This window comes from Oenanthe melanoleuca, chromosome 19, assembly GCF_029582105.1.
Source record: "Oenanthe melanoleuca isolate GR-GAL-2019-014 chromosome 19, OMel1.0, whole genome shotgun sequence".
Classification (NCBI taxonomy): domain Eukaryota; kingdom Metazoa; phylum Chordata; class Aves; order Passeriformes; family Muscicapidae; genus Oenanthe; species Oenanthe melanoleuca.
In genome coordinates this window covers 7,094,211-7,122,082 of record NC_079352.1, presented here as the reverse complement: position 1 = coordinate 7,122,082, position 27,872 = coordinate 7,094,211, and the positions used below count along the sequence as shown (strand labels likewise).

The 27,872-nt window shown below is 44.4% G+C and overlaps 2 protein-coding genes across 3 annotated transcripts in view; one reads left to right on the top strand and one right to left on the bottom strand.

Annotated features, from left to right (window-relative positions):
- The window catches only part of ANKFY1 (ankyrin repeat and FYVE domain containing 1), a 31,960-nt gene extending 11,187 nt beyond the window's left edge, over positions 1–20,773 (top strand). The window contains exons 6-25 of the mRNA XM_056506993.1: positions 462–611; positions 1,097–1,262; positions 3,246–3,450; positions 4,196–4,264; positions 4,982–5,181; positions 5,604–5,701; positions 6,086–6,311; positions 7,205–7,303; positions 7,685–7,838; positions 8,718–8,886; positions 9,987–10,105; positions 10,452–10,608; positions 11,551–11,751; positions 12,977–13,153; positions 14,207–14,354; positions 14,637–14,727; positions 15,055–15,179; positions 15,394–15,540; positions 16,014–16,104; positions 17,059–20,773. Coding sequence (XP_056362968.1) covers positions 462–611; positions 1,097–1,262; positions 3,246–3,450; positions 4,196–4,264; positions 4,982–5,181; positions 5,604–5,701; positions 6,086–6,311; positions 7,205–7,303; positions 7,685–7,838; positions 8,718–8,886; positions 9,987–10,105; positions 10,452–10,608; positions 11,551–11,751; positions 12,977–13,153; positions 14,207–14,354; positions 14,637–14,727; positions 15,055–15,179; positions 15,394–15,540; positions 16,014–16,104; positions 17,059–17,191 — 2,925 coding nt within the window. The 3' untranslated portion in view covers positions 17,192–20,773. The remainder of the gene's footprint in view (positions 1–461; positions 612–1,096; positions 1,263–3,245; positions 3,451–4,195; positions 4,265–4,981; positions 5,182–5,603; positions 5,702–6,085; positions 6,312–7,204; positions 7,304–7,684; positions 7,839–8,717; positions 8,887–9,986; positions 10,106–10,451; positions 10,609–11,550; positions 11,752–12,976; positions 13,154–14,206; positions 14,355–14,636; positions 14,728–15,054; positions 15,180–15,393; positions 15,541–16,013; positions 16,105–17,058) is intronic.
- Positions 20,774–21,225: 452 nt separating this feature from the next.
- Positions 21,226–27,858, bottom strand: LOC130261088 (neuferricin). 2 transcript variants are annotated; one of them, XM_056506994.1, is made up of 4 exons: positions 26,687–27,858; positions 26,027–26,167; positions 25,317–25,503; positions 21,226–23,762 (listed from the first exon to the last, which is right to left on the bottom strand). In XM_056506994.1, exons 1-4 carry the CDS (start codon positions 26,907–26,909, stop codon positions 23,549–23,551), a joined length of 765 nt encoding a protein of 254 aa, XP_056362969.1. In that variant the 5' UTR covers positions 26,910–27,858; the 3' UTR covers positions 21,226–23,548. The 2 variants fall into 2 exon arrangements, with proteins under 2 accessions (XP_056362969.1, XP_056362970.1); XM_056506995.1 differs by having other exon boundaries at positions 26,027–26,119; positions 26,687–26,971.
- Positions 27,859–27,872: the final 14 nt, after the last annotated feature.

The following is a 27,872-nucleotide window of genomic DNA, read 5'->3' as shown; positions in this document are numbered from 1 at the left end:
CTTGACTTTCTTCTTGACTCCTAACTTTTGATGCTTTTCTCTACCTGGAAATTAAGTTGTTTCTGTGTAGTCAAATGAACACTAACTCAGACCTAAGCTTCTGTTTACTTTTATTTATAATTTTATGAGCCAGTCTTCAATATTTGCAGGACTTTCTGTCAGAGTTAAGAATAAGTTAGTCGAGCATTATTTTAAAGATTAGATGTTAATCCTCCATAGTACCATTAAATTGCTACTTTTCCATGTCTGTAGACAAAAAAGAATAAAAATTTCACTAACAGATCTTGAAACTAAAATGTAAGATTTAAAGCTTCCTGATTGTTTCTTCCTAATCTTAAAAGACTATCTGAGATTGATTTGAACTGAACTTGTTTTGTGAACTTCAGAATTACATTGTGCAATGCCTTGTCTATAAATAAAACAGGAGTATAACTTACCCTTCTCTTTTTGATTGCTCCTAGGATGACTTGCGTAAAGAAGACTTCAGCAGCATGAGCGCTCAGCTATTGTATAAAATGTTCAAGTCAAAGACAGAATATCCTTTGCATAAGGCCATTAAAGTTGAGAGAGAAGATGTAGTCTTTTTGTATCTTATTGAAATGGACTCTCAGGTATAGTGAGACTGACTTGATCTGTCTTCTAGAATTTGGTGTTTCAGATAATTAGTTCCTAAGTATTAGTCTGAACCTTGTTAGTGGTTTTTATCACTGATTCTTATTTGCAAGTTTAGCATTGCCACAGCTACTTCTGTGTCTGTAATGGAGGTCTGTCTAGCAGTAGCTCCATGAGGACATAATTTGGAAGTGACTCATAGCACTTAAAACATCTTGCATGGAATGGAGTATATGTAGTAAAATTCATTATCTGATATTGCTATGCACATTTAAAGCTGAGTGGTTATAATAGACAACTTTGCTGCTTTGTGGCTGTTCAGTAAGAATCATTTCCTTGAACAACTTTTCAATTGTAAGCTGAAGTAACAGGTATTTGTTCTGCTTGGATCAAAACTCTAAACAACTAGCAGATAAATGGTGCCCCCAACAAAGGGCAAGGAAGAATTATTAATGTACTTCTGATGTCAGTATTTGTGTTGTAGCTTCCTGGGAAGCTCAATGAATTGGATCACAATGGAGATCTTGCTCTGGATCTAGCCCTGGCCCAAAGATTGGAGGGTATTGCAACCACACTGGTCAACTACAAGGCTGATGTAGATAGGGCAGACAAGAGAGGCTGGAGTCTGCTCCATAAAGCCATCCAGAGAGGTGAGTAGATGGGATATGAAGCTTTGTTAACTTTCAGTTGTTCCCAGTGTAGAATACATATTTCAAAGTCTATTCCTGTGTCATGTAGTTGACACTGCAGTTAGAAAATTGTAGTGAAGTATGAACTTTGGCCTGTTTTGTTTTGGATTTTTTTTTTCAGACATAAAAGCAAACAGACTATTATTTGAGATCTGAGAGCCAGTCTGCTGGCTGGGCAGACATGCTATGTGACATCCAGATGCAATCTGGTAGAACGTTGCTTGCTAAAATAAGAAATAAAGGGAGACATTGGGAATATTCTAATTTGACAGTATTCTTTCTGACAAATAGTTGAATTGAGCATGACAACATAAGGGTCACAGAGATGAAGTCTTTTTCTAGACTTGGGTTGAAGGCAGCATATGCTTCTTTGAGATATGAATAACAGTAAGAGTCCTCATTACTGCACAGCAGTTCCAGAAGAGGAAGATCTGACTGAAAGAGGATGAGGAGCAAGTGGAGGTACCTCTGCTCCAGTGCAGTTAGCAGAATGGAGTCTAACTACATGATTCTACTGAGCTGTTCTCCACCTTAGAGTGGAAAATGCATCTTATGAGAATCTGAGCACAGCAGGTTCTGGTTGCTATGGCCACAGTACTCTGAAGGCTTTGGATCAGCAGCATCTTGGCCTGTGGTCAAAGTGTGGTAAAAATCTGCAGCCAACACCTTGTGTTGCTCGTTATTTCTGCAGTGTCTTTGGCAGCTCTGTGCCAGAAAGTTTAGTTTATTTCTAGCACCAAACTGTCTCGGACCCCTAGAAGTAAAGGAAGAAGTTGGGAGCTGTTTTTTAAGCTCACAAAATTTAAATTATTCTCCTAGATACCTAAACAGGGTAATACTGGCTTCTGATCCTGGGAGTGAGACTTCAGCTGCAGGAATAGGAGACATTGTAGGCATAGGTCAGTGTTGTGGCTGCAGCCCTATAAAACACTGGAAAAATTGCAGCAGGCTGCTCTCCATTCTTAATACTGGCATTTGTCCCTAGTTCTAATGTCTGCTTTCAGTCTGAACTAGAGCTCTGAGAATGAACACTTGATTTTCAGAAACCACAGCTTCAGTGAATTAATCACAGTTAACAGTCACATGTTCTGGAAATGTAGTTAAAGCAAATTGTCTGCACTTGCCACATGATTCTTACTGCTTATGATCACTGAAAAGTGGGGGAATGTCTGATATGGAAATCAGAAAATGGGGTTTTTGTTGCCTGAGATAATCCAGCAATATAGATTGAAACACTGTTCTTTGTTCTCCAGTCTTGCATTCAGGCCAAGCAAAATGTGAATATGTCTATGCAAAGTAGCCTTTGAAGCAAGGGCAGCTACTATTTTCCTGAAGTCATTCTTTGCACTGGGTTTCAAGTTCAAGGTTTCATGTTCAAAGTGGGTGTGAGTTGGGACTCACAAGGAGCTCTTGGTAATGCTGTGCATGGTGGGTCTGCATTGCTAAAGCCCATGCATAAAAAACCTGGGGGCCTGAATTTCCAAGAGCAAAGGCAGTGTTATTACTTGTTTATGTAGTAAGACTCAACAGACTGATTTGAACTAGAAACTTTGACTAGTCTTGGAACAGAACCTTTTGTTCAAAAAATACTTGTATGTTTAGTGTCACAGCTTGTGCAATGTTTTATTAAAGCAACAATGGATTTATCTTGCTAGAGGAATGAGCAGAATCAGTATCTCTATAACAATTAGCTGGGGTGAGAACTTGAGTCACAGGTAACCTGTGGGAAAAAACACTTTTTCCAAGGGCTTGCAGTGAAATATTTTAATCCTGACTTTGCAGTGAGGCATTGTTGAAGTTGCCTGTTGCTGAGGCATTCTAGGAGCAGTACTTGTGTTGGAATGAACATATGGTATGGAGTGAAGTCATGTGAATCCATTTTCTGGAATATAAAATACATAGGCTACATATATCCATTAATAACCTTGTTTTGTTTCACAAAAGGAGATAAATTTGCTGCAAACTTTCTCATTAAAAATGGTGCCCGTGTGAATGCTGCTACCCTGGGAGACCAGGAGACTCCTCTGCACCTTGTGGCATCATACAGCCCCAAGAAGCACTCACCAGATGTCATGGCAGAGATGGCACAGATTGCACAGTCCCTCCTGCAGGCAGGAGCCAATCCAAACATGCAAGACAACAAAGGCAGGTAAATACTGGGGAAGGAAAGTCTGCTACCAGTGTAACAGACAGTTCTGTAGTGATCAGATGCAGCCTCTTAAGGACCTATTCAGGTCTTTCAGCAAAGTACAGCTGGTGCTGGAAGCTCATTTATCCAGTTTGAGACCTGTTGGTAGTACTCAAAGTAGAAAGTTGTGCAGGCTGAATGGTATCCTGTTATAGCCAATTAAACATAGCCCATCTACAGAAAGCTGGGGTGAGTTGACAGTGTTGGAACACATGGCAGTTAAATTGCCTTTATTGAATCACTGAATGGTAAAAGCTAATTAAGATGACAAATAATATGCCTAAAGCTAGAAGGGGAAACTAAAGTGTTCTCAAAAAATGCCAGTTTCTGCAGTGTATTTATCTGAAGTGTAGGGCCTGTAAGCTTTTTCACAGGTTAGGTTGGGCTGGCAAGCAAGTTCATAAAATAATGTAGAAGACTTGGAATCTGTCAGCTGCACGGTTCTGATAGGTGAAGCTATTGTGCTTCTTTCCCAAAAGTTGCTTCTTACATTAATGAGTTTCTTACTGCCAAAATTAATTTGAGTCATGTTCACTGAAAGTTTAGATTTCTCATTCTTTTAAGAAGTGCTTGTGCCCTTCTCCTTTAAGCAGAGATGGAAGCTCAGCCCATGGTACTCTGGGGGCACAGTGGTGACTGGGGCCAAAGTCTGAAGTGTCTCACTTATTCCAGCTGTAACTTTTCCTGTTCTTTGCTGCAATTACAGGACCCCGTTACACGTGTCCATTGTGGTCAGGAATGAGCCTGTGTTCAGTCAGCTCCTGCAGTGCAAGCAGTAAGTGTCACTTGAATGTAAAATACACTGAGGTTACCTTGTACAGTGGAGATATGAAAACTGGTTTAACGACTCCTGTGCCTTTTTGCCTTATAAAAGGCTAGTAATAACTTGGGATGCAGAAGGGTGAAGGCTTTGCATAAGTGAAGATGCTAAAACCGTATCAGAAGCAGTGTAAGTTTTTGCCCTACTGAAAAGAAGCAGTGAAATGCAGCTCTGTGTTTTTCCAAGAGGCTGAAATAATTCCAGAGGTGAGGTAATGTAGGAAGCTTGATTTGTAGAGGAGCTAAAAAGAGTAATAACACTCTTGAAGTATGTCAATATATTCTTGAGTTCAACTTGGGTTCTGCTTAGAGGTGACTTCTTAGGGTGGTGAAGCAGAACATTTCATTTGACTCAGTTTCATTGCAGCTGCATTTGCAGATCTTATACATGGGTTACTCAAGGAGATTTGCCTCTTTGTTACACTCAGTGGGACCCCAGACCTTCCAGGGATTCTATGCTTCCTTAAGAGCAATGAGCTTGAATCTAGTAGTCACTAAAAGGTGCTGTGCTTGTTTCAGAGTATTCACACATTATCTGAAGTAACTGGAGTTCCAGTAGTGGTTAGAGAGGTGTAGGATTAACTGGTACAGCTGTTCAGACACTTGAAACTTCAGCTGTGTTGGGGAACTATTTTTTAACATATAAATTGGGGGGCACTAATTCTTATTTTAGACTAGACTTGGAGCTGAAGGATCATGAAGGAAGCACAGCTCTGTGGCTTGCAGTCCAGTATATCACTGTATCATCTGATCAGTCTGTGAACCCTTTTGAGGATGCCCCTGTTGTGAATGGAACCTCATTTGATGAGAACAGTTTTGCAGCAAGGTTGATCCAGCGAGGCAGCAATACAGATGCTCCAGACACAGTAACAGGTAAACCAGAGGTTTGTATTTCATTACAGATGGAAGGCTTATGTGTTAATTGCTTAATGCTGACTGCACTTGGAGGAACTGCACAAGGTTTCAGCAGCATTTGCTCCATAATATATGCTCAATGGTAATTGCTTTACCCAGAGCTGGTGCACTGACAAGCTGAGATGGACTTGCAGGAAATGACAGAAAATCTGGACTCATTGCCATGTTCTAATATTGTCTTTACAATTTCAATATGTGTAGTCACCAAATGTAAGTGCATGTGACAGTCCAGTGTTGGAAGGGGGCTACTAGTAACCCTAGTACCAAGGGCTTTCCTTGTTGACTTCAAGGTGTAATGTTTTAAGGTAGTGGGGAAGGTGTTAGCACGCTTGTTAGTATCAAAGTGTGGTTGGATAACAGTGTTCATGGTTTTTCTTTAGGAAACTGCTTGCTTCAGAGAGCAGCTGGTGCAGGAAATGAGGCAGCTTCTCTCTTCCTAGCAACTCATGGAGCAAAAGTCAACCACCAAAACAAATGGGTAAAAGCAGAAATTTAATCTGAAAGTTCCCTTACCTCTCTTCAGAAATAAGATAGCAGGGATCTCTTAGAGCTAAACCATAGCTTAAAGCTAGTTGGAGCACTTTGTGAACCTTTGCATATTTTCAGGTATTTACTAGTGACTACTTAGATTCTTGTGGCATTGTTCCTGCAGAATCACCAGTTGCTAGCATGCTTTTAGCACTTACTACAGTGCCTGGTGTAATAAAATCCTTAGTAAAAGTAACTTCTGTAGTTTGGAGCTCCTAACGAGCCTCAGATACTAGGAGTGAAACTCTTCACACCAGCTCTTGTAGTTTTAATAGTTTAAAAGCTGCTTCTCTTCATGTCTCAAGCTGTTAACCCAGCACCCTGTTTATTAAAGGGAGAAACTCCACTGCACACAGCCTGCAGGCATGGCCTGGCAAACCTGACAGCAGAACTCCTGCAGCAAGGAGCCAATCCCAACATCCAGACTGCAGAGGCAGTGCTTGGGCAGAAGGATGCATCTGCTCCTCCCTCAGCAGAGAACGTTCATCTGCAAACTCCCCTTCACATGGCTATTGCTTACAATCACCCAGATGTGGTGTCAGTCATCCTAGAACAGAAAGGTAGGTGCCCAGACTGTTGATGCTGCAGTGAATTGATGTGTCAGGATGGCATCCAAGCTGTTTTGACAAACTACTAAGAAAGCATGTCTTCCTGTAATCAGTGTTTAAATATAGCAATTAATAAGACTGACTAACTAGTCTTAACTCATCTGCTTGTTAAAACAACAACATTATTTTGTTTGTGTTTGTAAATTCTCCACTGTAGACAGTGGACTTGAACAGTTAGTCTTGGGTTCTATTCTGCATGTACAGCTGAGATCACTTCAAAGCATTTGCTTTAGGTGAATGCTGGAATCAATTTTGGATAAAGGCATCTTTCTGTGGTGAGATTTCTGCCTCCCTCAACTCCTTTGTAAGGGAACTTTATACAGAGCAATGCTGATATTATGGTAGAGTTGAGACTTCAGTGCTCAAATACCAGCAGATGAGTTCATGAAATGCTACTAGTCAGCTTCTTTCTAGCAGCAGGAAGAGAATTTGACAGCTGATTTGTCTCCTACCATAAGTGAAATTTAGAAGGATGTAGGTGAACTGGGGTAAATATTGTCCATCCCAGGGAATGGAGAAGGAGGGATGCTGCCACCATATTGTGGAGCCTCCACTCTTTATTCTCAGAGCTTTGTATATGCCACTCTATTTGGAATTGCAGCTAGAAAGGGACAGGTTAAGCCTCTTAGCTGGAAAATTGATTTTTTCTTAGTATATGTATTAAGATCAGGCTGTGGTGGCAATATGATCTGAATCCTAGGCAGTGTCACATCAGGAAAGCTAGATCTTACAAACTCACTGCTAAAGGAACAGCCTACTACAAAATGTGACACTGCTGTGCAGCTTTCAGTGTGTGACTGTGGGTCAGGTACAAGAATGCCCTAATTCCTTATGCTTTCTTGTAGCTAATGCCCTTCATGCTACCAACAACTTGCAAATTATTCCTGACTTCAGTCTAAAGGACTCAAGAGACCAGACTGTGTTGGGATTGGCTCTTTGGACAGGTATGTGCCTTCAGAATGAGAATTTACAATGATAGGGAAGCTATGATGTGAACAAGATTTTCTTAAAGATTTTCTTAAACAGCTGGTGTGTCTTCATGTTCTGGCTTGTGCTGCAGGGGAGGAGTTGTCAAGGAGAGCTTTAGATAGTTCTTCATGTTTTAAAATAAGTGTTCACATATGACTTAGTGAAAGATTTCTAGTCTTACAGCTTCTGCCCAGAACTGTACTTGCAGTTCAGTGGAGTTCTTCCTCTGTGAGCTCCCTAGTAGTTTTCATATCAGATCATTGTGTTGTCTGTGCACATTAACTCTGTTCTATTAGTCTCAGTGTGTCTGTTTTAGAGAACTGAAGGTAAAATACTAATGAGCTTGAACTGTTCAGGTATGCACACAATAGCAGCTCAGCTGCTTGGGTCTGGGGCATCCATCAATGACACCATGTCAGACGGACAGACGCTCCTACACATGGCAATCCAGAGACAGGACAGTAAGAGTGCCCTCTTCCTGCTGGAGCACCAGGCAGATATCAATGTCAGGTAAGATCCTAACTGATACAACTCTCACCTGTCTAGGTATCTAAGAGCAACTTTGTATAATGGCTTCAGATTTGTTTCAGATGGTGATTTACACATAGTTATATGTTTGGCTCTGTCTAGTTATGGCTGAGGGATTACATATGTTAACTTCTATGTATAGCTGTCAGTACCTCCTCTCAAGGCTGCAGAAGGAGGTGCCACTTAATTCTAGGTAAAACAGTATCCTCTGTAGCAGACTGAAGTCCTAGGGACAGGCCTAGAGGCACTGGACTTCTATTGTCTCATCTATTTTCCAGCTTGTTAGAACTGCATGTTTGCTACCATCTAAATTAATTAGACACAGATCCAGCAACAGTAGTCTGATAACCTTGCCTCCTCAGTATCTCCTAGACAACTTATATTAGACTTAACAGAACATTTGTCTGCTTACATGACTGACGGGCTGTCTGTTAAATTTGGCAAGCTGTACTGTAATTAATGTCAAGGGTACAAACTGCATAATGCTGCTGTTCTAACTTCAACTTTTTAACAGTTGTTGTTTGACTGTTGCTTGAAGTGTTGCCACGTTGGAGACAAAGCTGTTTGCTTCAGTGGCAGCAGGCTGGCTCAGAAGGAACTCAGTTCAAATAATGGCTGCACTGGAGGAATTGAATCTGGGCTAAGAACACTAGATTTTCCAGCTTTAGAAATGAGTTACTCGGTAAAAGTGAAGGGAGGAGGGAAGGTAGACTACAGAGCTGTGATGAAATACATGCTGTGTTTGTGGTGGTCTTACCACAGCAAAAATACATAGGAGAGTCAATTCTTGGCTTTGCCAATAAAGTGCTGTCACTGAAATTTATAATGCATCTGTAACACTTGGAAGTGTCCCTGCTGCAGGACCCAGGATGGAGAGACAGCCCTACAGCTGGCCATCCAAAACCAGCTCCCACTGGTGGTGGATGCCATTTGTACCAGGGGAGCAGACATGTCTGTGCCAGATGAGAAGGGCAATCCTCCCTTATGGCTCGCCTTGGAAAACAACCTGGAAGATATTGCATCAACTCTGGTAAGACTGTCAGTTGGCTTTAATCTCTCTTTTGTTCATCTTCCTAGCAACAAAAGGCTTCATCAGCAAAAACAAACTCAGTGCATGAAGAGAACAGACTAGTCCAATATTACTAATTTCTGGAGGTCTTTTCTTCACCAGAAATTCCTCTTTACTGCAGGAGTCTTATAAATACTGTAGTCTGCATAACTAAATATCTTGCAGCCACTTTAATAAAAATATATATTCTATATATATTCTGCTGTCTGGATTCTTGATGTGGGAGGAGTAAGGATCTGCTTAGATCAATCTGTATCACACAGTACTTGTGTGATGATCAGCTTTCTGAATAAAACTGAATACTTATTTTGTACTTTAGTGTATGTGCTGCTTTTAGTTGCATCTTAAAATTGAACCAAGAAGGTCTTTAAAGGTTTATATTTACTTCAAAGACTGTTTACTTTCAGGCATGGGTGACAAGTAGAACTCCTGGTGTCTTTTCATAAGGAAGTTACTTGAAAGCTTTGTGCAGTTGTCTGCTAGACACAGCTGTTTAAAAACTCTGCTAGTGACCTGAGAAATGGGTCTTTTAACTGTTCTTGACTGTGCTGGTATTGGATAAGAGCATTTATGGAGTCAACACTCTTAACTACTCATGTTTAAACCTTGTCAATAGTTTGTAAAGTGGAGTAGAACAAGTCTTAAGTACTTCATTGCTCAAGTATGCAGCAATACAAAAAAAACCTCTCTCTGTTTAGCTGAGTGTCTAAGAAAGCAGGTAAATGGGACAGACCTTCAAAGGCAAAGTCTGCTGGTACTGCTTGATTTACTGTAGGTCCTTGTCATTGCTGAAAGTGAGGTAACTAGTCCAACCTGCTTTAGATCTGTCTATCAAAGTATATGGACAAATACTTGAATTGTTAATAAATACTACCTAATTAAGGATTACACAGTAAACCAATGAAGTATTGATCCTGAAGACTTTAAAATAGCTTCCTGAAATAAGAATAGACAAGGTATCTCAAGTTTTACCTCTAGGGCATAATGTTCCAGAAGCATTTCAGGGACTGTAGTAGGAGCCTGTTGGAAAAAACTTTGTGTCATTTGGCTTCTCCTTCCAGGTTAGGCATGGCTGTGATGCAACGTGTTGGGGATCAGGACCAGGTGGCTGCTCACAGACCCTTCTCCACAGAGCTATTGATGAGAACAGTGAACAGATTGCTTGCTTCCTTATCCGCAGGTCAGACCCCTTCCAAAATGCAAACCTTCTAACATGCATGTAGGGATGTCCCTGGCAGAAATTAATTAAATGCTATCTTAAATCAGTAACAACTATGTGCTTCCTTAGGCTTTTGCTGGGTGGGTGACACTTAAGGAATTCTGACCAATCCAAGATGCACATTCTGTTACCTGTAATAGCATCACGTTCTTGATGACAAGAGTCAAACCAAAACCAGGAACTTGTGCTTTTGTAGAATGTGTCAGCAGGTGCTGGATCAGCTCTTGTAATCTTTTCTGTGAGCTTTTTTGAAGCAGTTTAAATCTGGATTAAACAAAATAAATTGGCTGCACTGTGTTTGTTTTAGTGGGTGTGATGTGAATAGTCCCAGAAAGCCAGGCCCGAATGGAGAAGGAGAAGAGGAAGCCCGTGATGGACAGACACCCCTGCACTTGGCAGCCTGCTGGGGACTGGAGGAGGTGATGCAGTGCCTTCTGGAGTTTGGTGCCAATGTCAATGCCCAGGTATGTGGACAAATCATGCACAATTTTTTAAATTAGATTCTTTGCCTCCAACATATTGAAAACAAGTTTTCCTCTCAGCTGTGTATTTTGCTTGACAGAGAAAAGAAAATCTTGCTGTTAGAGCTGAGCCAGTGCAATGACTGGATGCAGCTCTGCTTGTTCTCCTGTCCCTTTTTACCACAGCTGGTGCTTATCTGCCCATATGGTGGTTAATTCAGGAAGCTATGCTGAAGGAAAATGATACAGAAAACTTACTGCAATGTGCCTTTTCTCATGTAACAGTGGGATTCAGTGTCTTCTGTCCCTAGTGTGAATTAAAGGCAGGAGCACAGCTGCAATTAATAATTAAATCAGCTACAGTGTGAAACTCTGGAATACTCTACTTTGTTAGTTTGTTTGGGAAATGTCTTCTGTTATTGGGTAAACTGAGATGATGTAAGTATGAGTTACACTTCATTTTTGAATACACAGTAATCCTTTAACAGAAGCTTTATAAAATAACAACAAAAGATGTGAATGGATAACATTTTTAGGTCCTGATGCTGTTGAAAGTGACATTAAAACAAATCATAGGACACAGTGACAAAGCAGCCTTGGCTGTAAACTGCTGCTTGATGCAAACAAATATTTAAACACCTCAGCTGACTTTGGTATTAAATTTGAATGCTAATCTCTACCTCCAAAATGACTGACTAAATGGGAGATGCTATGGTGACCTATTTGAAAGGCTGCAGGATTGAGGTCAGCCTGTTGAGAGAAACAAATCTCAATTTGCTTTTCTTACACGGTAAGTTTGAGCTTGCCCTGCAGCTGTTTGGTGTCCATGCTGAAGGAAGCTGGGGAGGTCACAGGACTAATTGCTGTTCCTTGACCCTTCAGAATTAGGGAAGGATTTATGTACTACTGAGTCTATACATAACAAACTTCCTGGTTTCCTTCTAGGATGCAGAAGGAAGAACTCCAATCCATGTTGCCATTAGCAACCAACACAGTGTTATCATTCAGCTGATGATTTCTCATCCAGATATTAAGCTGAATGTACGTGACAGGCAAGGAATGACTCCCTTTGCTTGTGCCATGACATATAAAAATAATAAAGCAGCTGAAGCAATTCTGAAGAGGGAACCAGGAGCTGCAGAACAGGTAAGCTGGGAGTGTTCAAACTGTGCTGGTTTTGTTACTGCACTAGTTTGTGGTATCAGCTTTTCCACAACCCAGTTCTGTTTTATCCTTTTGTGGCTTTACATGCAATCTGTTTGCCAGATGCCAATTCTTTTGTTAGGAAACTGTAGGTATGTATGTGATATGTGTGAGTAAGAACATTGAGGGTTAGTGTCTTGTCAAATCTTCTTACCTTGTCAATAATAAACTGAGAAACAGGCATATGTGTATATAAGGAGAAAATTCTAACTCTACTCTTGTCTTGTGCTGGACTAGTACAGATAAAATTTATTACCCAGCTCTCCTAAAGCTGTCCAAAACAGAAAACTTGACTTAAAATAACTGAATAACAGATGCTATGCTGCTCTGCTGAACTGTAAAACATCCAACTGTATCTTCAGGCTTCTGGTGTGACACTTCAGGCAGCTGTTCAGGAGATTCTTCCTATCCTGTGTAAGTTTAATTACTAGTAAAATATTTGAGTGCTTAGTGAGCTCTTGTAATATATCTAAAACATGGTTACAAACACAGCCAGGTTAAATGTGCTTTAAGATCAGCTGCAAAGCAAAATTGAACAACATGTATTTGGTATTAAGCCAAAAAAACAAATTCTTAGGTTGCCCAGAGCAGCTGTGTCTGCCCCATCCCTGGAAGTGTCCAAGGCCAGGTTGGATGGGTCTTGGAGCCACTGGACAGTGGAAGGTCCCTGCCCTTGGCAGGAGTGGACTTGATCACCTTGGAACGTCCCTTCCCACCCACATGGTTCTGTGAATCCAGTTTACATCAGTGTGGTAGGATCCCATGTTGCTTCCTTCTCCTGGATTAATTGCCAGATAGACTCAAGCTGGTTTCATTTAACTGAGTTTATCATTAACTGCTGCTCAGTACTTAACCACAACAGCTGTTAACCTTTTGTCTGTCTAACAATATTCTCCAGTGTGTGGTCAAGAAATGACAAGGTTATAAAATAGAAACAAAGTAGTGTGAGGCAGAGTGGACTGAGCAGTTGCAGCAGATAATTTCTCAGTTTGGTTCTTTGATAGTCACATCTATCAGATAAGTCTCTAATGTCAACCAGTGAAAGGAACAAGATTCTACAGTTCAAGCAGAGGGAGTAAGTGTCTCTTAGTGAAAACATGTCCTACTGCATAAAACACCTTGTTCTACAGTAAAAATGAACTAATTTCACGTGCCCTTTCTGGCCCAGGTTGATAATAAAGGGCGGAATTTCCTGCACGTGGCGGTTCAGAACTCGGACATCGAGAGCGTGCTGTTCCTGATCAGCGTGCAGGCCAACGTCAACTCGCGCGTGCAGGACGCCGCCAAGCTGACCCCGCTGCACCTGGCAGTGCAGGCGGGCTCCGAGATCATCGTGCGCAACCTGGTGTGTGCTGGGAGCCAGCAGCACTGCCTTCCTGCACAGCGCTGCGCTCACGCGGCAGGGACACCTCTTCTTCTGGAACACACAGTTCCCTTAGCTGTGCTGGTAGCTGAGCTGCCACAGTGTGGGCATGTTGTTGTCCTGGTTTGAGGGACAGGTGTCTGCCAATAAAGGCAGGAGCTTCTCTTTGAAATGGAGAATGTAAACCCCTTCCCTCTAAATTACTATAATTTTGAAATTAAGGGGCTCTCAGGCAAAGATATGGGAATTAAGAATAACAGTTCTTTACTGGGAAAATTAAAATAGAAATGCAGTATTACACAGAACAATCCCAAACACTGCCAGAGTCAGAATCCAAGCTGACACCCGTCAGTCAGTCAGGGTGTTGGCACAGTCCCATTCAATGGTGGCTGCATCCTCCTGCAGTGGCAGATGTGGTTCAGCTGGAGCAGTGCTCCTGGAGAAGGTGCAGTTTCCTCTGAAGCTCCAGGGATGATGTGGAAAGGTCTGGCTTTCCTCTGGAATCCAGTGGAAAGAAGGTCCCTTGGTGTCCAAAATGTCAGTTTTTATCTGGGTAGGAAAGGCTTGGCTGCTCCCCTGGCTGGAGCATCTCCCAGTGGGATGATGGAATTTTATCAGTCATGCCCTGGGACTCACTGGGCCAGCAGCAGATGATATCTCCTGGAGGGAGGATGGGCTGTGGAAAGATAAAGGTGATTGTCCCAGCTGGTTTTAAAGATGGCCCATGAGCAGATAATATGTGTCAGGAGATAAGGCTCACTGCCCCACCTAGCTTCAACAGATAGAATAACACATTTCTGGCCAACACAACTAGGTAGTGTGGTTCAATTTAAAGAATCTTTCCTTGCCCTTTCTGCACATTTGAACACAAACACGAGTTGTAGCAGCTCAGAAATGATACCATTTTATATACTCTGGAAGCCTAGAAGTATCTGTGTACAGTAGAGTGTTGTGTGCTTCATTCACAGAAATAAACTGTTGGCTAAAAAAGCTTTGAAACCAGCTTTGAACATATTCCTTCTTGCACCCTGACAGCTGCTTGCAGGTGCCCAGGTGAATGAACTGACCAAGCACCGTCAGACTGCTCTTCACTTAGCAGCCCAGCAAGACCTGCCCACCATTTGTTCAGTCCTTCTGGAGAATGGAGTGGACTTTGCAGCTGTAGATGAAAATGGAAATAATGGTAAACTTCAAATTACACAAGTAAATGCACAACACTTCATTTGTTAATGATGGCTCCTAGTGGTAGAGAGCTCACTGTGAATGGGTTTGCACTGCAAAGGTGAAAGAGTAAAAGTCCAGGAAATCAAAGCAGATGGAAGGAGTTGTTTGAGAAAGAGGGCTGGGAAAGTGGAGGGAGGGCATTTCATTTAGTTACTAGGCTGTAATTATGGCTGATACACAGAGTCATGAACCGTTTTTTTTTTGTTTGTTTGTTTGTTTGTTTGTTTTTTAACCTGTTCAGCTCTGCATCTGGCAGTGATGCATGGTCGTCTGAACAATATCCGGGTCCTCCTCACAGAGTGCAATGTAGATGCAGAAGCCTTTAATATCAGGTAATTATTTATAGTCTTAATGGACTAAAAGAACCACTTTATGTTTTAAAATATGTCCTGATATGCTGCTTAAAAATATGTATCTGGCTTGTATTATATTATTTATACATGAATTTAGAAGTGTGCAGATGATTCTATGTCTAAATTCTGTGCAAATTATATTATATGTATACACCAAAGAAGTGTTGAGGGAGTTATGTGTGATGTACTGAGTTACTGAGATGTAGCATTGTTCAAGTGTGAACCAAACTTGAAAGCAAGGAGAGTTGGATGAGTAACTGCAGTATCAAGCAGACTTTGATCAGGATAACAAACTCTTTTCCCCAGAGGCCAGTCACCAATGCATATTTTGGGACAATATGGGAAAGATAATGCAGCAGCCATCTGTGACCTCTTCTTGGAGTGTATGCCAGAATACCCTCTAGACAAACCTGATGCTGAAGGAAACACAGGTAGGTGAGACTCACCAACTATTAAACTTGAAAGTCACTTGAGTTGTATTTGTGATATGTCACTTTTAAAGCTGGAATAATTGGCAGTAGTACATTAAATTCAGTAGGAGGCACACAATACTTGGAAACTTTAAAACTAAAGATCCTGTCTGGACTGAATGTAACACAATCTACCACTCTGTTAACAAGGAACTCTCTGGCTTTCATTTTTCAGTGCTCCTCTTGGCTTACATGAAGGGAAATGCTAACTTGTGTCGTGCAATTGTGAGAGCTGGGGCTCGCCTGGGAGTTAACAATAACCAAGGAGTCAATATCTTCAACTATCAAGTTGCTACAAAGCAGCTTCTCTTTAGATTGCTGGGTGAGTGCCACTTGCTTGGGAAAGTATTTCTGGCTTATGCTTCCAGGATACTTTGGAGGAAAGAACTCTGGACATTTGACTTGGCAGTAATTCCAGGGAGGTGGAACTTGTGAATTTTATACTACAATCAGTGCAGGGTAGAAATACTAGTTTTTCTGGTGTTTTAGCTGAAAAGTTGTACAATGCAGACTGTTAGATAGTACTTTTTGTGGAAAGATAGACATGGAAACTCTTGGCTGGTTGTGTAGTCCAATGTAGCTTCAAATACAGACATTGTTTTTTAACTGGTGCTGTACAGTGGACAATGTGATGGAAAGCAACTATAGATTATCTACAAACAAGACTCCAGCTCCTGCAAGAGTAGTTAAATCCATTATACTGAGTGCAAACTAGAACTGGAAATAGCCTTCAGGTTTAGTGTACTCAGGAGGTGTCTGAACCCATTTTGCCTTCTCATTTTTACCTCTTAACAGATATGCTGACAAAAGAACCTCCCTGGTGTGATGGCTCCAACTGCTATGAATGTGCTGCCAAATTCGGAGTCACGACAAGAAAGCATCACTGGTAATATGAGCCACCTTGCTGTGCTTACAAGGAAATGGATTCCTCCCCAAATGTAGCTAGGCTTGTTTCTTTCAGTAGCTTAGGAAACCTCCATGTTAACATAGGTGTATAACTACTAATCCAGCTGAAACATTCCATCCTGTCTTAGATCAGAAACTTGTAGTCTGACTGAAATCATATTTTAAGCAGCTTGTGCATTTAATACTCTGACTGATTGTAAATGAAAAATCATGTCCAAGTTCCAGTAGTGAAACAGGATTTAAATACCCAGATGTCAGAGTGTGATGCACTCCACAGAGGTGCAACAATATATTTTACTAAGATAGTGAGTTAACAGAAGTTTAATGGTAGCTGTGGCAGTGGAGTATCAGGACTTATTTCCTGCATAGAGGATGGGGTCAGGGACAGCCTGCTGTGGAGGCATGAGGTTCAGAGAGGACAGCAACTGGGGCTGTGGCTTACACAGGAAAGACAGGAGGGAGCACACCAGCACCACAGTGGTAGGATGACCTGCTCCAAAAGAGGTGGCAGATTTGGGCAGGTGTTGACAGCTCAGGTTTGGGATCCTGTTTGTAGTGTGGAAATGGCTGGAGATGGACATGAGCTGCTCTTTTGTAGACAGGAGTTGCCTTTTTTAAATAGTCTGAACTTGTACAAAACATGCTGGGTTGGAAGGGTGTTAAGCTAAGATTTTCTTAGCTCAGTGTGCTAAAGGAACTACATCAGTAGTACATTGAAGCAGTACCAGGTGACTCACTAGTACAGAACCACAATGTGCTGTTGGCATTAGTGAATTATTCCATGACAAATATCAGAACATACAAGACAGTCATAGCATTTCAATTGCTGGTGTGTATTTAATAATGCTGTCATTGATAAAGAATGTCAAACAGTAACATCCTGGTGCTCACTAGGAGGGAATTCACTTTTCTCCCACTCTTCTTCTGTCAACAGCCGACACTGTGGACGCCTGCTCTGCCATAAGTGCTCAACAAAGGAGATTCCTATCATAAAATTTGATCTGAACAAGCCAGTTCGAGTTTGCAACATCTGCTTTGATGTCCTGACTCTGGGAGGAGTCTCCTAGTATGCTGTGGAAGTAAAGGGATTCCCAGTCAGTGCTCCTGACAGCAGCTCTGCTTACAAGCCCTCTGGATAGGGAAGAGGAGGCCTATACATGTCTTCTGCAATAGACTGAACTAATTAAGGACCCTGTTATGATATACTCTGGTATAAATGATTTTGTATGACTGTAAATGTATCGGGCTGTGATAGACTTCACTAGGAATCAGAGTGGATTGTTCAAACCAAGTGACAAAAGAATTTAGACCCTCTTCTAGTTGCAGTGGGGTATGGAAGCTGAAATTTATACTGATTGAATCGGCATAAAACAGGTCTGTCCTCAACATGGTGCTTTGCACTGAGCAACTCTATTAAGTCCTGTGGCTTTCAGGCTGCTTAGTAGAGGTGGTATTAAGTTTCAGGGTAACCAGGTATCTTTCTTTGCTTTGTCTTAAAGATAAATGTTCCCCTTCTCTAGAGAAGACTTTTTGTGAAGCTAAACTGAGCTGTTGCAACCACTGTTCAAGAAACTCTTCAGAGCCGGGGGTAGTTCTAAGTATAGCTCAAGAATTGTGGCCTTACAACAGAAAGCTTTACAACATCTGATGCAGAGCAGTCAGAATTGCAGATCCACATCTTGATACCTCCTCAGCAAATGACTCATTAGCTTTAGCATGTTCAAGAGAAGTGCAAGATTGTTTTAGGAAATGCTCTTGCTTGTATCTGCTGGAACTGTCAGTCTTCATTGCACTTTCATATTTGCATTGCTGGTCCTTCAGTTCATGGCACTTGTATAAATGACCATGAGTTTGCTGGAAGGCCTGAGCATGTGCTGAAGGAGGAACACTAAAACCGGTGAAGTCTAACTCACAGTACAGCAATAAATGCTGAAGTGCATTAGGAATCCCAGGAGGGACAGTAACACTTTCTGGGGCTCCAGGGACCTGGTAACTGCTGTGGGAGAGTCAGTAACCCTACCAAGTGTAGAATGTGCTGCACCTCTAGACACTAAACTTGGGTCCATTTTCAGCAGGATTGCTGGTGAGTGGGAGTGTGCATGGAGGCTTCCTATTAAGAGTAAGCTGCAGTATTTTAGTCTAGGCTGGTTGTACTCTTTTAAACATGCTGAATCTGGAAACCTACCACCACATTGTCTAGGTAAACAGGAAAGTACTTGACTGGTAGACCAGCTTGTGATTTGGTGGGCAAAGGCTTCATTAGAAAAAAGGGGTACTTAAGCAAAAAAACTACATGTCATGTTAAGGCTGTTTTTATTTCAAGAGATAAAACTAGTATAGGCTCAGTTGAGCATTCCTTGTCTTTACTCCATGAATTGGTGTGCATTTTTTAATGACTGTTATCTCTGCTGAACAGTATGGACAGGTGATGATGTGTTGCCCTGTTTGGAGCAGTGACTTGTTGGTCTTAAAGAGTAAGATGAGATGATGAACCAGACTGCTGCTGCTATGGGACACTTGCTCAGTTTTTCTCAAGCTTGTACAAGGAGGATAGGAGAGGGTGTAATTGCTGACATTTGTATGATTAATTCCACATCAGGTCTCACTTCATCTGCACTTTGATCTTCCAATATGCACATGTTGTAACTGGAATCACCCCTGTACCACTAGGGAAGAACAATGGATGACAATACAAACTTGCCTCACTGTTTGATGTCTGCTGCTGTCATGTTGCAACAGAATGCTCTGGGTAACACAGCTGGTCTCTAACACAGTTACTAATGCAAATGGTGCATCTCTGGCATAATATTGTAGGTGAATGGAGGAAATAGTGGTGTCAGTTAATGTAAGCTACAGCAACTGAGGGGGTCAGTTAACTACAATCTACAATTGAGGGGTTTTTGAGTGAAAGAGATGATGGAAAACATTTTACTTCTGATATTTCAGGGTTGCAGATCTCTAGCAGTGAAAGAATGATGGAGAGAGAGTGCATTTGGTGAAAGAAGTCTTAACTGTAGTCCCATGATAACATGTTCTTTTCCTTCTTGGTTTGGAGCTGAAGTGATGTGGAGGGTTGAGAGTGTGCTCAGAATGCTGAAAGACAGAGCAGAGGAGGAGATTTTCAAGGCCACAGCCTATGGGCTTCAGCCTAATTGAAAAACTGCACAGCATGTAATTGCCAAAGCATTTAACATCACTTTTTCAGTGACTTCTCTGTAAGGGCAAGGGAACAGGCAGCTCAGCTCTAACAGATTAAGCAAGCTTTTTAATGATGGAAGATGTGGATCTGGTGAAAATGCAGTTTAATGGCAAGTTAAGGCTGGGTAGTTGCTTTCTAAAAAAACCAGGATATTGATTATTACTGTGAAACTGTGGGAAAGATCTGGGAAACCGCCTGTAGTGCTCCTGGTTTGCTGTTTACAGCCAGTTCTGTCCCAGCTTACTGAAGTCTGAAAGGAAAGTTGAGGTTATTGTTAAATATACAACCTGAGGTGTAATTTAAAGCAACTAAATTTAGCAAATTTGATTCTTTTAAAGTGCCTTTGAGATAGTTTCCTTCCAGCCAACTCTAAATAGCTTTCTGCCAGAGCTAAAGGGGAAAAGCTCACAACTTGAACCAAAACCCAAGTTAGTTCTTTTCTAGTTCAGCTGAGGAGTTGACCCCAGCAGACAACTGGTGGGACTCAATCCCTCACACACTCTGCCTAGTGTTGGTCTGAACTCTCAGACCACTGAGATTTTTTTGGGAGTTTTGCTGGCAATGCTCCACTACAGGGTAAAAATGTGAATGAGGCACTTGGTAATGGTCAACACATTTCTAACTCTAAACAACTGCTCTTCCCTTTTTGTAGCATAATACAGTTGTTACCAAACCCCCCACCCCTCTTACCCCTACTTTTGTGGTGTATATTAACTCGAGACTCAAGTCCACCAAGCACTGAACAAAAGGTTAGCTGGAAAATCAGTTTGTGTCCCTGGAAGTGCTGCTTCACACGAGGCTTCAGGCACTCCAGCAGGGCTGTGTGGGGAGTTGGGTGGTTCATGCTGTAGCTTTTTGTTCTGAGACTGGATTCCTTTTGATTGCAGTCATCCAGCACTCTTACACAAGCAAATACCATGGTCCAGCACTTACACAAGCACAAACCGTGGTCTGGCTGAAACCTTTTGTCTGTAAAAAGTGCAGTCACTGTTTCACACCACTGAGTGGAGTGAGAATGTTGCTGTTCAAGGTACTAACAGAGCAGAGTAAGTTGCTGGCTAAAAGCTGACAGATGCCTTAATGACTTCCCATGCTGGAGATAACAGCTTGTCCAACTGCTCGTGTAGTGCTTATAAACTAACATGTAACAGTATGGGAGGCAAAGTTGGATCATTTTGTAGATCAAATGTTAATAGGCAAGTCCTCTTTTTTCTGTAAGCAACAGAGGTGGTCACTGCAGCAAACTCATCTCCAGAAAAATCAAAGCTTGTATGAGTGACAGAAATAACTGAACCTTCTAATACCCTCTGTGAAATAGAAAAGGAAGTCTTAGAACAATGGCATTTTATCTGCAATGTTTGTCTGGAGTCGTTGTAAAAATGTATTTTTCCAATATGCATTACTTTGTTGTGTAATAATTCTACTTGTAATAAAAAGCAGTACTAGATGATGCATTGTGAGGTGAAACCTTGCTAAGGAAGTATCTGCTCCTGCAGAGACAGCTGCCCCCCTGCAAGCTTCTCCTTACAAACCACCAAGAAAACCAGGGATACAGCATCCAGTTGGGCATAACAACTTTATTCTTTGTTCGGAAATGAGTCCATGTTGTGGAACTGCTGCAACTGTTCTGGCTGTCAAGTCTGGTGTTCTAGTTTGTACCATGTAGTTATCTTGAATGCCTTATACTAGACTTACCTAAAATCAGTCTTGTGAAACAAACCTGAGCTTCCCACGGGCCAGAGCTGGTTCATGGAGTTCATCAGCCCAAGTTACTAACACTTGGTGCACTCAGTTGTGCACTGGAGGCAGCTCAGCCCCCTGGGAGAGCAGAGAGCTGCTGCAGCTTCACTTCAGGAAAAGGAAAACTTCAGTGCAATAGCAAACCCAGCCAAGACTTCTGGGTGAGATTGTGATGCATTAGTCTTTTATTAATAAAACTTACTGAAGTACAGACAAATGGTGAGCTTTATTAGAGCACTGTCTTTGTGACTAGAGCCCTCTGTAGCTATCACTGTTTTCTTCCCACCCTTTTCCACCATGGCAAAATCCAGCTGAGCTGCTGAATTGGAGTTACAAGCATGATAGTCTTGGAGCACATCAGGTCAGTGAGGGTGGCTCCTTGTTTGCTTTAATAGGTGACTTATTCCTAGTGCAAGACAAACTCTTCCTCCCCAGTCTTTCCAAACCCTAAACTGAGGAATAAGCTGGGAACTGGTTTTCAACTAACTTCAACTTGAACCAATACCTTCCTGCCCTGACTTTTTGCAGCAGTTTGATTTTTGTGTAGCTCTTGCTATCAAAACCATCCCCTCAGCACTATTTGCATAGTGATTGAGTGTTACAGCAAGATGAAACTTGCTTAGAAAGTCAAGCTGAAGGTCCACCTTCACAAACCACTTCTTAGAGCATTTAATAGTCTGGAATTTGCTGCAACTTTTAAAGAGCTTTAAAAAGCTCTTTTAAAGGCCCTTGCCAATCATTTGGGTGGATGGTTTCACTACTTTAAATGGAATTTATTTTTAAAGCCTTCTTAAATGTGGCAAAGGCCAGAGTTGTGGAGGCAGTGAAGTGCTGCTTTGCAGCTCTTTCCTGCACTTTTTACAAAGCTTGGTCTGCAGCATTGTGTGAAATGAGTTGGTTGCTCACTCCACCCCCAAGGATGGCTCAAGCCCAGGGCTGAGGTTTGGTTCTGCCACACATCTGCTCCCCCTGTGAGGGATCTGAGCTGGCACAGCAGGGCAGAGCTGGAAGAGCTTCTCTTCAGGATGATGATAGGTAAAAACCCCCCAAAATAAAAACACAGCCCCCTGCCTTCCCCCATTGTTACAACAAGCATGTACATGTTTAAGTTGGTGTGTGGCTTCATCCCTGGTAGCTGTAGCATCCTCTGAGCTTTTATCAGTGAGAAATGCTGTAATGTGTCCTCCTGCAAGGGAGTGAATGGTGCCTCTTTGCTAATTAACTAAACTTGCTAATTAACTAGCTAATCACTTCGATTCTGGGCCTCTCTTTAGAGGTGCTGGCAGCTAAAAATCAGTTTATAAAGACTTCCTAGCTGCTTAGACAGAGGTGGCAGCTGCCTGAAGGAGAACTGACCACAACTCAGCAAGGATCTGTGCCACCATTCGACCCTGATCTGCATCTCTCTCAAAGCTCAGCTACACCAAAACTGATTTTAACAGCAGATTCCATTAAAACCAACAACTCCTTCCCTGCAGCTTGAGGTTTGTAGTGCCTGAACCCTGTGCAGGTATCTCTTCCTCCCTTTTAGCCCCACCCAGAAAGGGGTAATGATCTGCCCTGCATTTCTGGGAGTCACACATATTGCTGAATTCTGCCAGCTGTGATACACTGAGTATGGATTTTAAGACTGCTGGGTCTTGTAAGGGCACATCCAGCTCAGGTTATAGTCTGACAGGCACAGACCAGATGGGAGGAAGTCTTATACCAGAATGGAAACAGGAGGCAGATTACAGTAGGATGGTTCTGTTGCCACCCAGGCAGCAAAAAGGAAGCTATTTAAAACTACTCATTCCTGATCAGAACATTTTGAAAGTGGTGAATCACAGACCAGGAGAGTGAGGTTAATATCAAACAACAATTCTCATAGGTGGCTTCAATATCTTGGCACAGTATCTAATGCAAACACTGGATGAGGAAATACAGCTCTGGCCTTTGCCTTCTCTACTCCAAGAACTTGATAAAGCTTGTGTGTAACTAAACTGTGCAAGTTCCTAGATACTGCAGCCCTTAATTGAAGAGGAAATTCAGGGTACTCCCTGCTACCTTTAAACTCCTTGGAGTGAGTCAGGTGCCTGGGAAGGAGCATCAGCAGTGCCCTGCAGCAGGACCTGAGCACTGAACCAACAGTAGGCAGTGATGCTGCAGCAGTTCCTGTGCTCACTGACCTCACTGCCTTAAACCACTGTGCACTCAAACATCCATTTCCTGACTGCACAAGAAATGTGCAGAAATACCATTCAGGCTGTGCATCTTATGGTTTGTTCCCAGGTGCAAAAATATTTCCCATAGAAATAAAGAAAGCATCCTTTTCCTTGATTTTTTAGCCACTAACCTGGCTGAAGTGTTTCCTTCTTCACTCAACTCCATCTCCACGTGTAAAAAAGCATGATAAATAACATGAGATTGTTACTGCTCCCTCTGCATGGACAGCAGAAGGGGTGAAGGTGGAGCTGCCCACCCGAAGTGCAAGGCTGGGCTGCAGTCAGCCCGGGGGCAGCACACACTGCTCGGCCAGGGGAGGGCAGCCCTCGTACTGCTGCAGCTGAGGGTCATCCAGGTCGCCAGTGTCGCCGTGCTGCGAGTGTGGCTGTCCCCAGGGGGGGCCCGTGCTCCTCACACACACGCAGCTGCTCCCCTGCCGGCCGGGGCTGAACAGCTTCCGCGGGACTCCGGCCCAGGCTCGGGGCACGCCCCCACTGGAATGCAAAATGGAAAAAAGCACCACTCAAACCCACAATGCTTCCAGACAATAGAGAATCCTAAGGAAAAAACCTAAGACAGTCTGGAAAAACTAGAACCAACACTGAGACAGACTTTGCTGCCAGCAGCCACCATCCCACAGTGATACCTTTTTATTGGCTGTGCTTCAGAAACCTGTGGCCTGAGCCTGGCTTCATCACTGCTGCACCAGGCTCCACCCTCTGAGAGTGACCAACTCCTGCATTCCATCTTTCCACTGCTGGAAGAGGAATCACAGCCTTCTGCAGCACAGCAAATGCCTTTCCTGGAGGCACTAAATGCTCACAGGTGACCAGACATCTTCACAGAATCACAGACACTTGGGCTGGAAGGGAACTTAAAGATATCCAGTCCAGCCCTGCCACAGGTAGGGACACCTTCCAATAGACCAGGCCCTTCTGTGCCTTAACACAGTGATTGTGAGAACTGGGGCAAAGAAAAAGTACTTCCCCAAATAATTCATCATGTCTCTTTATGTCTAAGTGTCTCTATGGGCCAAATCCTGCCTGTTCCCCAACCACTGCAGCCTTTAAGCCTCTTACACAAGTCACTGCCACATGGCACCTGGTCCAAGGCTGTCCCCAAGCTCAGAGAGGCAGATCCCTGGGGTACACAGGGCTGCTGCTGGGCTGACATGAAGCCCAAGCATTTTGCAGTGTGGTCTGTGAAATTATTTCATCTTCAAAAAACAGTCCCTAAGCTGAGAGAGAGCTACTAACAGGAAAGTAAGTAGGAAATGATTATTCAAAGCCAAAGCTCATTTTTATGTGGTTTAAGTGAAAATGTTCTGGTATCAGCCTATGAGCCAGGCTGTGAAACTGTCTGAAAAACAGGTTACAGCTTGTATCCCTGATAGGTGACAGAACCTGCTTGAATCCCAGTCCTACTGGGATTTCTGTGCTGTTTGGCTGAGAACAGGAGGATCAGGTGCACATGTGGTAAATTCTTTGATTCCAGTGTGACAGAAGAGGTTGAGTATGGAGGAGACTCAGGGGGGATCTTCTCACTCTCTACAACTCCATGACAGGAGCTTGAAGCCAGGTGAAGGTCAGACTCTGCCCCAGGGAACAGGGACAGGGCAAGAGGAAACAGCTCCAATTGTGCCAGGGGAAGTTTAGGTTGGATATTGGGGAAAATTTCTTTAATGGAAAGGGTGGTCAGGCACTGACACAGCTGCCCAGGGCAGTGGTGGAGTCCCCACCCCTGCAGGGATTTAAAAGCTGTGTGGATGTGGTACTTGGGGGCACAGGTTAGTGCTGGGGGAATGGTTGGACTTGGTGGTCCCAGAGGGCTTTTCCCACCTGAACAACCCATGAATTCAGACAGGGACAGAGTCCTGCCTGGCAGCAGCACTGCACACACAGCCTGTGCCAGGTCACAGACCTCACCTGCCCATGGAGGGTGGTGGCTGCAGGAGCCAGGACATCTTCCCACGCCCCTCCTGCCAGGAGGGCAAGAACAAAGCACAGGGCACCCAAAAACAGGCTCTGCTCCAAAGGGGACAAGCTTACCTCTGTCTGGAGCACCAGAACCGGGTGCCTGTAGCAGAGCTCCATTCAGAGTTGCAGGGTGGGAACTGCTGCTTCCTCTGCTCACTTTCTGCTTGGAATTTGAGAGCTTCCTCAATGGCAGCCTCAACTTCCCTCAGGGCTTCTGTGGGTGCCCCATTTTCATCATAGAATCTGCCCACCAGCTTCCCTGGGAGATAAGATCAATTAAGACCACAGTCTTTCCAGGCAAGGAAAATGCATAGTTCTGGTGGGGTTTTATTTTTAATTTGTTATTTAAAGACAAAAATAAAAGGAGATGTCACTATGTCACCATGGCCCAATTTTAGAACAGAACTGAGCTTACAACCCTTGGATCACACATTTACCCATATTAATAAATCCATGCAGGATAAGCTTAGGCACTGACTCATTACAGACCTGAAAACCAAAGCCAGTTTCAGCTGCACAGCCCAGAAGCCATTCCCACCCATGCACCTCGTTCCCCAAAACAGTTTCCCTGCACTGCTGCTCCTGCAGTCTCCTGGTGATTTCCGGCTGGCTCTGTGCTTTTTGCTGGGCAGAGACAAAGCAGGGCAACAGCCAGCTGGGAAAACTATTGAACTTTCCACGGGAGGGAAGCAGACCTTGAAGATCTGGCTGGGCTGCAGCTCCAGCTGGTCACTCGCAGGGTTCAGGACCTTGGGCTGAGCCCACCCCCAGCTGGCACCTACCCACGGGCTCGTAGTTGTCGCGGTAGAAGCTCAGCCAGCGGTGGATGGAGAGCAGCTGGGCGGGTGACAGCCCCGACACCGTGTCCACCAGCCCTGCCGGGGTGAAGTCGCCGCTGGCAAACGCCCTGGTGGCATCTCTGCCTGCGGGGCAGGGCGTGGTGAGAGACCCCAGCCACAGATGGAGTTCCACAGCCACCGAGTGAATCCCCAGCCAGGGAACCACAGCCCAGGCATGGGAGTGGGTTCCCCAAACAGGAGATGAATCCCCCAGACATGGAATTAATCCCCAGGGGTGAATGCCCCAGGTATAAGGGACTCCCCCAGGCATAGAATGAATGGTCCAGGGGTAAATCCCCAGGCATGGAGTGAATCCCCCAGGTATGGGGAGAACCCCCCCGAGGGTGAATCCCCCAGGTATGGGGTGAATCCCCCAGGCATGGAATGAATGTTCCAGGGGTAAATCCCCAACACGGGATGAATCCCCCAGCCATGGGGTGAATCCCACAGGGGTGAATGCCCTAGGTATGAGTGAATCCCCCAGACATGGAGCGTGTTCCCCAGCCAGCACTGACCCCCCACGCCCCCTCCCCAGCCGGGGTGATCCCCTCGCTCCCCAGCCAGCCCCACACCCACCCCCGCTCCCCGGCCCACCGCAGGTACCTGCGAGCCCGCTGTAGGCGCCGCCGGGCCCATAGTGCTTGCGGCCCCGCTCCACATCGAAGACCCGTCCCAGCAGGGCGAGGTAGAGCCCGGGCTCGCCCGGCGCGCCCCGGTAGCGGCTCAGCTCGGCGGCGCGGAGCAGGCGGGCGCGGGGCTCGAACCCGCGGCGCAGGAGCCAGGCGGCGGCCAGGCACAGCAGCCCCGCGGCCGCGCCCCGCCACATCGCGCCGCCACACCGCGGCACCCGCACGACACTTTCCTCGCCGCACGGCAGCGTGGCGGCCAACCACGGCTAGCGCCGCGCGCGCGTGCCGGCCGACGCGAGGGCGCGCTTTACGGCAGTGTGGCAGCGGGGCACGGAAACAGTCGTGGCGTGGTTGGGGTTGGAAGGGAACTTAAAGATCATCTCCTTCCCCCCACTGCCCTGGGCAGCGACACCTTCCACTGCCCCACGGTGCTCCAAGCCCCCTCCAACCGCGCTTCCAATACTTCCAAGAATGGGGCAGCCACAGCTTCTCTGGGCATCCTGTCAGGGCCTTACTACCCTCATCGGGGACAAATTTCTTCTTAACGATGTTGTTCATAAGGACATTCACAGAACCACAGAAACTTTAGGGTTCTTAGTGCCCTCAGGAGATCACCCGGTGGAAACCCCTGCCAGGGCAGGGTCACCAAGAACAGGTGACACAGGAAGGTCCAGGTAGGTTTTTCCATGCCCTCCCTGGGCAAGTCGGACCCAGGGCTCTGCCACACTCATGTCAAGGAGTTTTTCTCACGTTGAGGTGAAATTTCTCGTGTTTTTGTTCATGGCCATTACTCTTTATCCTGTCACTGGGCACTACTGAAGAGTCTGGCACCCGTTGGAGGTACTTCTATGATTTAATGAGATCTCTCTTAGTCTTCTCCACACGAACCAGGCGCAGTCTCTGCTCACGACAGAGCTGCCCCAAACCCTCCACCTCGCTGGATCCTCTCCAGCGGCTCCTTCTCTTTCCATCGTGGGGCACGGAGGCTGCCCGGTTGGGGCTTTGCGGCAGCGGGGCGGCGCTTTGCGGCGGTGTGGCGCTTTGCGGCGGTGTGGCGTGGGTGCCGCTTTACGGCGGTGTGGCGGCCCCGCGCTGACAGGTGCGGCGGGCGGGAAGTTGCTGACTAAGGCGGGCCGGGCCGGGCGGGGACCGGCGGGAGC

Coding starts and splice junctions, on each gene's coding strand:
- LOC130261088 (XM_056506994.1), bottom strand. CDS start 26,909: ATGTGGCGGGGCGCGGCCGCGGGGCTGCTGTGCCTGGCCGCCGCCTGG. Junction 26,168..26,686: donor CGCCTACAGCGGGCTCGCAG/GTACCTGCGGTG, acceptor CCTGCCCCGCAG/GCAGAGATGCCACCAGGGCG. Junction 25,504..26,026: donor CGACAACTACGAGCCCGTGG/GTAGGTGCCAGC, acceptor CTTATCTCCCAG/GGAAGCTGGTGGGCAGATTC.